The sequence below is a fragment of the Anopheles maculipalpis genome, chromosome 3RL (assembly GCF_943734695.1).
Source record: "Anopheles maculipalpis chromosome 3RL, idAnoMacuDA_375_x, whole genome shotgun sequence".
Classification (NCBI taxonomy): domain Eukaryota; kingdom Metazoa; phylum Arthropoda; class Insecta; order Diptera; family Culicidae; genus Anopheles; species Anopheles maculipalpis.
In genome coordinates this window covers 2,092,527-2,105,541 of record NC_064872.1, presented here as the reverse complement: position 1 = coordinate 2,105,541, position 13,015 = coordinate 2,092,527, and the positions used below count along the sequence as shown (strand labels likewise).

At 45.9% G+C, this 13,015-nt stretch overlaps 1 protein-coding gene across 1 annotated transcript; it reads right to left on the bottom strand.

Moving 5' to 3' along the window:
* Positions 1 to 972: 972 nt before the first annotated feature.
* On the bottom strand, positions 973 to 5,960 carry LOC126563790 (protein Gawky-like). Its single transcript, XM_050220530.1, has 7 exons — positions 3,826 to 5,960; positions 3,356 to 3,754; positions 2,621 to 3,291; positions 2,410 to 2,551; positions 1,801 to 2,337; positions 1,357 to 1,732; positions 973 to 1,138 (listed from the first exon to the last, which is right to left on the bottom strand). The coding sequence occupies exons 1-7, from the start codon at positions 5,905 to 5,907 to the stop codon at positions 999 to 1,001; spliced, it is 4,347 nt and encodes a 1,448-aa protein (XP_050076487.1). The 5' UTR covers positions 5,908 to 5,960; the 3' UTR covers positions 973 to 998.
* Positions 5,961 to 13,015: the final 7,055 nt, after the last annotated feature.

Here is a 13,015-nt window from a genome sequence, read left to right as displayed (position 1 = left end):
TTTGTAATCATTTCGTCCTACTGTTTTAGTGACATCTGCTGTTTCCTCCGCTTTATACTAACAGGTTCATGTGTTGTGTTGTCTTACATAGTATACGGTCATTATCATATGTATTTATATGTACCTGAAACGCACGGTATTCGTATTCGTTACTACTTAGGTAGGTTGTTTAGCATTTTTTGAAACGATCATTTTTGCAGATCGTTTGTGGTTTGTGGTTCAGATCAATCATGATGCAGTTGTACTGCACACCGCATGTGCGATCAATTCAAAAGGAATTTGCTTGTATCGAATATATATACGCTTGTAGTTAGAATGCTCTACAGAGCTGCACTTCGTGATAGGTTATTTTCTTCCTTCCAACACAATTTTTGCCTTTTTCTGTATGGATGCGTCTGTGCGCGCTGCTGTGCGTTCCTATACATATCAAAGCATTTCGTAAAAAAGCCGTTGAGTGAAAATTAAAAATTAATCAACAAAACCATTTGTACCTTTTCCTGTTTTTGTTTGTTACCGGGATGTAACACACTTATCTCGATCAATTTGTTTTTGTAAGCGTTTTGATTATGATGCATTGCGGCACAAACCAGTGGAAGTAATGTTCTATACGTTTACGACACATTTTCCCTACACATACACATGTTTTTTACGAGGATTGTTTAATGTACAATCACTCGTTTCTTTCTTTGAATGGCGCATCTACAACGCATCACAATACTTTTACGTTTACAAAGTTAAAAGTAAACTCCATCCGATGAACTCCACACGAGCAGGATATATCCATTATATGGGATGATGCGCATTTCGCTTTACAATTGTGGTTTTTTTTGCATAAAACTCTTTGCTTTAAAAACTTACCACTACTAACGTCCGGTGCTGCAGGTAACGCATACACACATGCACATAAAGACATGTGATTGACGTATGACGACTGGTAAGCATGGTTACGTCTCTCAAACGTTGCTCGCCTATTGCTGGTGTTGCAAGATGGTCACAGTTCAGTTAAGCTCGCCAACGAGTAAATTCTCCGGAAGGAATGAGTTCAAGTTCGATGGTGTGCCCCGTTCAGTTGGACCATCTAACGGGGTCCATAGATTACCGCCACCGGTAGAAGAAGACCATGACGGGCCCCAGGTATCTGTGAATGTAACAGCCACTTGTTAATATTGCACCGATTGGTCGTATTGGTCGTAATTTAAATGAAATAAAAATGATAGTTTAAATTGATTAGACAATTCAATATAAATCTCCCATTTTCTGAATTTCGAGTCTTGGTCCCAGCCCAGCGTCACTACCGCCTTAATCGTACATCTCAAATCTCGAATTTATCTTATTCATTAAATCTCAACAACTTACCAGTGACACGTCCAGTGATGGGACCGTTTGAGCGCCATGTTTGTGCCATATTTGAATTGCCAATACCACCCGTAACACTGCCCGTGCTGTTGTTTTGACCTCCAGTGCTACCGCCACTACCACCTCCACCTACACTTCCTCCATTCTGTCCCGGGAGTCCCAAGTGCTGTAGAATCGTCTGCACCTCGCTGTCGGTGGGTGATTCGGCACAGATCGTTGTATTTCCTAGCACACAATTATTCAGTGCCAGCTGAGCTTTGTTCGCTTCCTCGCGGGTTAAGTATTTACAGAGCGCAATGCCGTGGTTCAGATAAAGATGGAAGTTTTGCAGCGGACCATGTTGCATGCAAAGTGTGCGCAAGGTTGATCCATCGATCTGAAATATTAAGGTTGTTATTTATTTAATTTTGTTCATCTGGAAACCGTCCACCCTGCCTCACTTACCTGGGCGGTTAGATTCTTCAACAACAACCACGTCGAATACCAGGTTCCAGCTGCTCCACCACCACCCGACCAATTGCCACCCTGTCCGTGACCCGTTCTTTGGATCCATCCGTTACTTCCCGGACCACCGCCTGCTCCAGCACCACCTGTTGCCTTTCCAGAGGATAGCCCTGGAGGTGGGCCACGTGGCGTTTTGGTCGCACTGTTTGCCGTAGGCCCTCCAGATCCACTAAGTCCACCACCCCAAACATCAGAACCAGCGCCGGTGACGCCACTATCCGACCAGGTGTTCTTAGACGGACCTCCGAGCTTACTCATACCACCACCAGCACCGGACGACGATGAGTAATTGTTGCTGCTCGCGTTGAAGCTCCAAGTCGATGACGAAAGACTAATCGAGTCCGTCGGGGATGGTTTGTTGCTTGATGCAAATAGTTCCGAATCCTTCGCCGAACCGACCGAAATCGACGCGATAGGACTGCGAGCAATACTACCGGGAGTGATGGTTGGATCTTCCTCAATCTTCATCTGAGTGCCCTGGAAAATCCGTTCAATAAGCGCAACATTAAACATCGATTCGCGGAATATTCGATTAAAAATCTTCCTTACCTTCCACGGCTTTCCGGGTTCGAATTCCGGTACCAAATCGGAGAATGAATCTTGATTCGAGGGCCAATCCTTGCCGGTCAGATCGGACGATGCATTATCTGGCCAGCCATCCGTCATGCCAGCGCGTCCCGATGACCAGGTACTAGGATCAAACATAAAATATGAAGATCTCTTCGCTTGAATACTATCTCCGAAACCAAAGCACACTTACCCGTCACTTTGCAATCCACCCAGTCCACCCATTCCACCGGAGCCTCCGTTACCATTACCACCGAGTCCAACCGATTTGGCCGTCGATCCAGGAGCGCGCGAAAAATCAGTCAATTCGTGATTGTTATCCTTATCCATCATCGATGGTAACTTCCACTGATTCAAGCGTGACTGCTGACTGGTTGGGCCGGCTCCACCTGTTCCAGCACCACTTCCACCACCGCTTACCGGTGGTCCGGACAGATAAGGACCATTGTGCTCTTTGCCCAGCGTCATTTCCGACAGACTGTTCTGCAGTGCGCTTAGCTCGTTAGGATCATTGCGATGAAAATTGCCACCGAGATGACCACCGCCCAGATGGGACGATGGATTGCCAAGGGAGGAATGCTGATGATGTTGTTGCTGGTGTTGCTGATGCTGCTGTTGTTGTTGCTGCTGATGTTGCTGATGCTGGTGTTGTTGGTGTGGATGTTGCTGCTGTTGTTGCTGCTGTTGCTGCTGCTGCTGTTGCTGCTGTTGCTGCTGCTGCTGTTGCTTAACGTATAGCGTCTGCTGGGTAGCTATTTGATTCTGCAAACTGGCTATCTGCTGCTTAATCTTGGAGATCATCGCTATTTGATTATTGGAACCGGCGCCTCCACGCTGCAGATTGCTCTGGGTAACTTGTAATTGCTGGAAACGAAAGATGCAGGGTATGAAAATAAAACCTCCCTTTCCAAAACTCACTACAATTTACCTTAATGCTACTCAGCAACTGATTCAACAGCAGAAACGTTTGTGGAGCCAGCGGTTGGTTGAGAATCTGTGGATTCAGGTACCCGGTCTGTACCGCCATCTGAATCTGTTGAACGAGCGAGCGTAGTTGTGTGGTCGGTTGGACTGAGTTCTGTCCACCACCAGAACCACCACCTCCACCAGCGCCTCCACCAACTGCATTATTTCCAGCTCCTCCACCTTGATTGAATGGAGTCATGGAGCCTCCCTGCCCTCCCAAACCACCCATGGGCGGAGGAGCCTGATTTAGGTAGCTACCAAGAGACTTGGAGGAAAGACCATGCAAACCGGACAGATTTGGATTTCCACCTGTTCCGCCCATGCCACCAGCTCCACTGCCAGGCATGCCATTCTGATTACCCTGTGGGACGAGTAAGTATAGTGGGATCTTTAGAACATCGGAAACATATCGTCAGACTTACGCTAACTTACCTGTTGAAAATGCAAAGAATGCCCATTTCCACCTGCTCCGCCATTGCCAGCTCCTCCTGCACCGCTTCCCAAGTAACGATTGCCAAAAACTGGCTCAAATCCACCACTACCACTACCAATATTGCCACCTCCTGCGCCTCCACCAAGCTGCGCGTGTGCGTCATCTCTTCTCCAGTCTCCTCCTGATGGAGCGTTACCCATACCGGCTACATTCGGTAGAGACCCGTTTCGTTGCAGCAAATCGACAGCTTCCTCAAGCACCATATTGGCGGCTCGTAGTGCGAATTCGACGTCTTCCTTCTTGTAGCCCATCTCGCACAAAATCCGATATTGCTTGCTGCTTCGAATAATTTCCAATGGTCCATGAGGAGGTTTATTGGCCATTTTACCCCCTCCAATACCAGGACCACCAACATTCCAGTCATTGCCCATCAAATCAGCACTCGAAGAAGCATCTGGCCACACGCCTCCACCACCAGCTGCACCCAGAGGTTTTTTGTTCGCATTCCAAGACTGATTTCCCGCACCCGGCATTCCTGCACCGGGAGCGGCAGTCCCTGGACCATCCATCCATGAAGCACTTCCACCCAGTGGTCCGCTAGCTCCGATAGCCGATTTATCGTCCCAATTGTTTCCACCGGATGATCCACCAATTGTAGGATCATCCCAAGAACCGTTTCGAGAGCCGCCAGCGCCTCCTCCTCCTCCTCCTCCATGTCCACCCATCCACATGTTACTGTTATCAGTTTTCAGAGGGTTACCACCAGGCCCGCCGGAACCAACCATCCTCGGACCACCCAACCCTCCAGGACCACCGGATGAACCTACACCACCACCAATAGGGCCAGCATTCAATCCGCTCAACGGACCGTTGCGTCCACCGCGTCCAACTATTTGACTATCGGGAACACCAGAATTAGATCTACCACCGGGACCTCCAGGAGGTCCTCCAGCTGCCCACAGAGCCGTGCCATCATCAAGATTAGGATTGCGACGCACCGCCGGCGGAGAGTTATCATCCCAGCCACCGGAAACCGTCTTCGTTGGAGCCATGCTGGATTGAACTCCACCACCACCAACCGGTCCTCCACCAGCTCCTACACCTCCACCACCACCCAGCGGCCACTGACTGTTACCAGCACCCACAGCTGACGATGCCGAGGACATAGCGCCCGGAGGTGGCATTTTGCCCAAAGGATAATGCTCCAGCATGCCCGATGTAGATCCACTTAGACGTCCAGAGATTCCCCGAGGATCACCACGGAATTCACGGTTCTGGTCCATACCACCTGCACCCGGAGGACGCATGCTTCGAATATCCACGTTCGGTAATCCATCGAGCTGAGAAGCAAGATGTGGTGGAACACCGGGGTTCGGGCCAGTTGCACCAACTGCACCAGCACCGACACTTCCACGTGTTTCACCCCAACTTCCGTTTCCGCCTCCTGCCGCTCCAATACCAACAGCAGCAGCACTGCTCCAATCATTGTCACTCTTCTTCGGTGGAGCAATTCCAGCACTGCCAGGAAGACCTGTTGCCGCTTGCCACATACCATTACCACCGCCAACAGAACCTCCAGCACCTCCACCAACTCCTCCTGCACCTACGTTTGCTCCCTGCTGCCATCCGCCACCAGCTCCCACTTGTCCTCCGACAAGTCCAGCAGGATTTCCGCCAACCACTGGCGGTGGTCCACCAGCTCCAGCAAGAGCACTAGCAACAATACCACCGCCTCCAGGTGCACCGGGAGTTCCAGTCCAAACATTGCTAGCCTCGCCGCTACTCTCATCATCAACTCCCCAAGTTCCACCGTGATGACTCTGCGGTCCCCAGGGAGTTTTCTGAGAAGGTGCCTGCACTGGAGGTTGTCCACCGTTGCGAAGATTTGTTTCCCACAGTTCGGTACCATTATTGACGGTAGCCTTTAGCGAAGGATCGGGTTTCGTGCTTGGTTCTGGGGATATCGGCACATCCCACTGTGTGTCCTGATTGACATGCTGACAGCCCCAACCATCTTGGGCGAACAGCGCCTCACGCATCGAGTTGAGATGTTCCAGCTTTGCGGACGATGTTGAGGCCATGCCACTGCCTGCCGTACCTCCTCCAACACCGCTACCCGTAGCTAAAGCCGCAGCCGCTACACTACCACCACCAGCTCCACCTTGAGCAGCTCCCGTTGCCGATTGTGGATTTAAGCCGCCTGGTTGAGCTAGAGGAGCAGCGTTTGAGCCAGAATTTTGCTGATTTGAAACTGGTATCTGTTGCTGCTGTTGCTGACCAACCATAGCTTGGGAAGAGGACTGCTGTTTATTTGGATTGACAACCACCTGGCTCCATCCGCCGGCACCACTCTGCCCGCTGCTACCATTTCCTCCAACAACCATTGATGATCCACCACCATTGTTCGATTTTCCAAGCATCTCCTGTCTCGGTCCTCCACTACCAGGTGGTCCAACCGATGACGGCATACTTGCTTGGCCACTGTTCCATGACTGTTGCTGTTGACCTGCTTGCTGAGAACTACCCACCGGTGTCGCACTCCAACCCGACACACCTGCACCTACTGCACTAGAGCTGACACTGGGCGGTGAACCCCAGGCGCCTCCGTTTAGTGAGCTTTCACCACCACCACACAGCCGACCCGAACCGACCATCTTTCCTTCGGCTTCTAGCGTTCGCACTCGTTCTGTCAGACGCAACAGTTCTTCGTATGATGTGTACTGCTGATCGATCGATCGATTGTTCATTTTCTTTTCCAACTGATATAGCTTATGTTCTACGGTTTGGTCCGTATTGATCATTTTATGTGCCACGCGTGTATGTTTCGAACAATTGTTTTGTGCCAAATGTATATCTTTTCTTCCTTACACAATCGTTATTAGCCCGTTTTGCGATTGCAACGAAAACGATGATTGCACTTTTTCTCCTGCGACTCCTGCGAGTTTTGCACGTGCGGTACAAATATGTTTAAAATTAATGCTAACACGTGAACGTATTAGTCAGGTAATCAAGAAAATCACATCTCACTAGTAACGGAGTAATGTTTTGTTCGTGAACGGCCACCACCACTCGTTGTCCTTCGTGTTCTGTTTTGGCCGTTGAACGACGACGACTTCGTATGGCTTTCGTAGCAATTTGGGGTTTGGTTATTCCTTTTACTCTAAAATTCTCTCCAGCTTTGACTACCTTAGATGCTGCAATATTAAGCTAATCAGTAATAATCGATGCTGTAGTGATGGTGATCTTGTTCAGCAATATTAAGGGTTCCTTGTGCCGAACGCTGCCATTAACAACCGAACGTAAAAAGCTATCATGTCAGACTTCTTTTCTGTTCTGCTGAGTAATTTCTTGTTGCTGCTGCTCGTCGTCGTTTATTGGTCCAGTCCACGTGGCTCAGTGTAGCAGCAACCGAACTCGTCCTCTTTTTCTTCTCTAAAACCCGTAAACCTGTTGTACAGGACAATCTCCCTTCTTTGTGCTTGGATTCTTGATCCCGCTTTGGGGTGAAATACTGTGTTGTGGAATTGCGGAATGTTTTGTAGAGATTCTACAGGGAAACTATTAGTAGTGGCACAACCACGCCACACTGATCTTCAAACACTTTGTAGCGGTGTTTGAGTAGTTAGGGAGGATGGATATGTCTAGGACGTTATGTCTTGTCGTTACGTGAAATCACACTTTTCACACAATCACAACAAGAACTTTTAAACACGTGTCTTACGTTTACGAAAACAGCCTTGCTCTCTATATATATATATATTCTTTTTTTTTTTTTGTTCGGTGGAGTAAACACGATTCTGTTTCTTGCTTTCAAATCAATCAATCAAGATCACACACTATTCTTCCATTTACACCGTTTTGAATCAACTTTGCCGATAGATCACTTCTATCACACTCTTATCGGCTTACCGGCGTAAGATAACTTGAAACACGAATTTACATTAAAGCTGAGTTTCTTCTCTCGCATTCTCTCAATTGCACCACGGTACATCACTTCAGTAAATAAAGCATATATGTGTTTTTTTTGCTGCGGTAGTCACAATATTGCTCGGATAGTACAGAAACACGAACACGGACACAGAGACACGAACAAATGAACCGATTCTACTGGAGAGTTTTGTTTATCGTCGCGAGGATCATCACATAAGGAGGACCGCAAACACGCAAACGGTTCACTCTTGCACTAAAAGGACTACGTACACACCACTGGTTGATTGTAACGGCGAGAATATGGTATGCACTATGCACTACCAACACTCGCCACATGGAAGATTTCACCAAACGAAATAAATTACGTTTCACTCTTCAAGAGTTTTTACTTTTCCCTATTATTGTACTTGCGATGGTTGTTCGTCGGTATAGTAATTATTATCTAGCGTTGGTTGTTGGTGTTTCCTTGCTCACGTGAATGCCACCGTCACCGGAAACACGGATGCACGGGGTGCGATATTCCTACGTCCTTTTAGTAGGATGATGCAGCTTCACACACGATGACTACGATAGGTTGGCAGGTACGACGGCGGTGACGATCAACACACTGGGGGATCCCGTTTGATCGATCGCCCCATTCTCTTCCAACAGTTACGTTAAAACATAAAATCCAACTTAATCTTAAATATTTTTTTTTCCTTTTGTTGGCAGGGGGATGAAGCACCTTTACACCCTGCCAGAAAAAAGTAGAGGAAAGATTTTGTAAGTGATTTGAACGTTTTTTAAAAACATTGGTGCAATCATTCGTTATCGTTACCACTTATCGGACGGAGTTTTTAACGCCCATAGGCACACCACGTACACGTCGGTCCCAAAACAAAAACAACGGTCCTGTCCAAACATGGGAAGGTAATCCCAGAGAAAGAGAGAGAGAGAGCGTGGGATATATCACAGATTTTCGCTTGTCCTAAAAGTGTATGAAATGGTGGATCCTAGAACGTGGAATGGCAGATACCACCAACAGCAGCAGCAGCAGCAGCAGCAGTCGCAAAATCTTTACGTTTGCTCAAAATCATTTACATGCCATATACGCCGCCACCTAAACATCCCAGTTAGGGGGGGGGGGGGGACATATATCGTTTTCGTTTCGTCTGGTTTCGTAAGTCGGTGGTGTGTTGTTTTTAGTTTTATTTGTTTTAGCACCTAAAAAGAGAAGAACATGGGCAATCATCAGCATTAGACAGCTATTGTCGATTAAAATGGGAAGATAGATATATTATTTAAATTGCACCGCAAAGCTTATCAGACTGATCACAACGGCTTATTTCATCTCCCAGAAATCACACTATGCCAATCATAGTCAAGACAATTTGGCCCCTCCCCCGTTCATTCAACCCATCCCTAATGAATGAACCTATTTTAAGTCACAAATTATTCATTTTTCTCACAGCCAAACTGCCGGTTAAGCTTGCTCGTGTCTTCTCCCAATGTTTCTTCAACGCAGGCAATTGTCAGTTCTGAATGAGCTTTAGGTACCGTGGGATCGCACTGGCAGCAACATCAGGCGCAATAAACAGTTTCTTCCGATGCCGTTGTGTTTTATTAATTCATTCATCTCTTTCTCCGGTCCAGCCGTTTCGAAGTTTAGATGTCTCATTCCCATAGAATGATGGGACCACGGGTTGAAGGCCAACTACGAATTCATTGCTCCGGTCGAAATTATTATACACAAAACTCCTACGAATCTTTCGCTGTGGCAACTGGGAAAAGTCGGTGTGGCATAGACCGACATACGGGACGGACAGATACCGTTAGATGATCGCAATACCCTTACCCAACATCTGCTTCCTCATTCTTCAGCACACCATGTATTATGAAGTTTTGTTGATGTTGTGCTGCCAAAGAACAGAGCTTCTACGCAGCTTATTCCATACCAACTCTACTTTACGAGCCCAAAAATCAAAACAAACTTCAAACCAAAAACATTTACTCCACCACAACTCGTACCCTTGCTCGATCCACAGTCTGCACGCGATCCATTAATATTCAGTAGGAATTTTAATGCCAAGCAAATATTAGCATGGAACGACGCAATTTATTCTTCTGCTCCATCCATGTTCTCTTCACAATTGAGCGCAAATTTTTACATCACCCGATTGGTTTAAGGTCAGAAAAGAATGTCTACGATCACCGGGTAAGTCGCCCGATACATGTGATTCGCCCGCTTTTCTATGACCTCTTAAGGTGTTTTTGTTTTTTGTCAAAGTCACAGGGTTCTTCAAACTCTGGACTACATAGCTATAATATTTAAAGTTGTAGTTTAAAGTTTCAAGTTTTTTTCTTGCAATCTTATTCTATAATCCGGTTAGAATTTAATGAGAAATATTTAAGATTCAATCAACATCCACAGGTGTCCCTGACGACCCTGGAACTTAGATAAGTCAGGAGATCCCTGGTGTAGTATATAGCAAGCATGATCTCTGTTTAATGACGCCTCAATTAAATTGAACAATAAAACTATTTCTTCAATGCCGAATCGTACATCGACAAACACATGACAGAGTCAGAATTAAGGTAGGGCCCTGCCACAATAGCAAAGCGTAACTTTCAAAGCTCGCCTTCAATCTGCTTGCCTGTAAAGACATTAGAGAGAGAGAGCCTTCAAAAAACTGCGTCTTAACGGTTAAAAAGTAAACACCAATATACCAATACACTATTAACAAAGCTTTTCTGATCATTTGCTCCCTCCCCACACGATCGCGACACAAAAGCGAGCCACAAAATAGTTTCGCGGCACAACCATTACCAACAGCGAATGGATCAGTTCAGGCCGACCCAATGTTCGCCGATCGTTGTTTGCCGGTGTTTTGTGCCAATGCGTTGCTGTGTTAGTGTAATACGCTCTACGCCAATCCTACCAAAGCCACACAACAAAGCAAAAGGGCAGTAAAAACAAACGGTTTCGGTTCAATAAACTATTACGCAAAGCCTTGCCCCGGTTCCCTTCTCCCACCCAAACCTTCCGTCCCATCCGTCATCATCGTCGTGTTCTTCGTGCCAGCATACAACATCAAATCAAATGGCATAAGCTCTTAAAAAGGCTGCAAAAGCAAGGTTGCACACGGCACGAGTGCATTGGCCCCTCGAGCAGATTGAGATTTGGCTTTTGGAGGGTTTTGTGCATTAGAAGGGTGAGAAATGGAATACGGTTCACGGTTTGGAGTATTTTTACGATGTTTAACACGGAATTTTCAACCAGGCGGCGGAGTTGGCAACATCAAGCTCTGCTGGTGGTCACACATTCACCTATCAGCCCTCGCTCGGTGGGTCATAACAGTAACGCGTTGTTGTTTAACGCGGCGCGCTACAACCGAACCGACTCAGGGCCGGCAGCGATCATTGATCTATCGGGGGCTTTTTCTGTGTCAGCTAGCGATCGGATCTATTCTTCGAGAAAAGCGCAGCAAACGCACCGTTACTAATGGACGATCGGATCATATTTGGATAAATGCTGTCTAATGGGATGTTTTAGGTCTTAAACTAAGAGCTCAAACATTTAAAGCAATGCGCAGTTCCAGATTTAAATCTCCTCATGGTAGACAAATATTTTAGGATTATTTTAAACATTTAATCAATTGTTTAGTGATCTGGAAAACGCTCTCACTGTACAGCCTACATGCGAAAATGCAAAATTATTTACTAACTTTACCCTCAATCTAAGAACAATAAAAATATTCATCATCCAAATCCATCTGAATGTAACCAAAATATTCCAAAAAATCTTTATTGCTATTCCAATTCGTCCCCATTTTTCATCACCCGCAAAGCTTTGAAATGCGCACGCGAAAGCTTCCAACACGTAATAGAAACTGCGCGATCGCGCAGATCGCAAATACAAACAATCGTGCCCTCGCTCGCACACATACACACACAGAGACGAATGCCACAAAAACGGTGGAGAATCATGGTGGGTTTTTACTGCTGCTGCTGCTGCTGCTGCATTGCATTCCGTACCACTTTGAATGAGGCCATTGCGAGCATGATTCGCGTTCCACGGAAAACATGACGATGAGAGGTAGTTGAACCTGGTTGGCCTACGGTAGAGCGAGAGAGCATTGAAGTCGAGGAAAGGAGAGAGAGAGAGAGAGAGAGAGAGAGAGAGAGAAAGAGACGGCGTACTACAAGTATGATTGTTGGATATACATTTAATATTACATAAGACAATCTAGAGCAGTTTTTGGTTGGTATAGTCAGAAAACTGACCTCAAAAAAGCAATGAAACTGAACTATTAGTATTCAAGAATTTTAAGTACTTTGACAAGTTTAAGGAATAAGATCAAAAAAATAAAAAAAGTATAGAACTAAGTAAGAAAAGCTAGAGAATGAAACAAATTTTAAACAAACCTAATACCGCACGCTAGAAAGAAGATCATTGGAATAGAACAATCTTAAACTCTTTTTTTTTTTGTTCTTTGTGCCCATTCTCACAAGCGCGAAGAAAATATACACTCTTTTAATTATAATGAGCTATTTCTGTCGGACAAATTGAATGAAAAACCTACGTCATGCCTTCGTGATCATGCGTCTGTCTTTCAATAACACGGCCTGGCACGATCATCATCACGTGTAGTGTTGCAGTAAAGCGGAAAGCGGATTCCCCATAGAGCTCGCACGGGAATGTTTGCTTGGTGAGTTTTGTGAGCGCTGCCAGCCGGAACAGCTAAGATTGTGTTTTAGTTTTCGAGTCTACGGAGGGGGTTAGGCCAAGGTAAGACTATACAAATGAACAGACTATTTCAATACATTTTGTTCCACTATTTTGTTCGTTTTTGTTTACATTTTTATTTATAATTTCAAAAAACAAATTAACTATTGCTGATTTTAAACTGGCTTGTTATGGTAAAAAAATTCCAGCTTGCGCATGTTAATCATTCAATTCTTTCTTTCTCGCTCTTTCTCGCCCTGGTGAACCCATTTCACCGTGGCAAACTGTTCGCGACAAGCAAACACCTGCCGGAACGTGCACCATACCATTACATTCCTGCAATTTAACTGCACCAAGTAGTGTCAGCTTACACACATACGTTTGTTTTTGCTGCTGCATACCGTACTCTAGCTATTAATTACAATTTTATAAATGTAACGTGTTACGACTGATACACTCTGTTTATGTACTTTACTGTCTTGCAGTTTGCACAGTATGGAATAAGCTAGTCTGTGAAATTGAGTTGAATACAAGTAGCTAAGGGTACCTGTCAT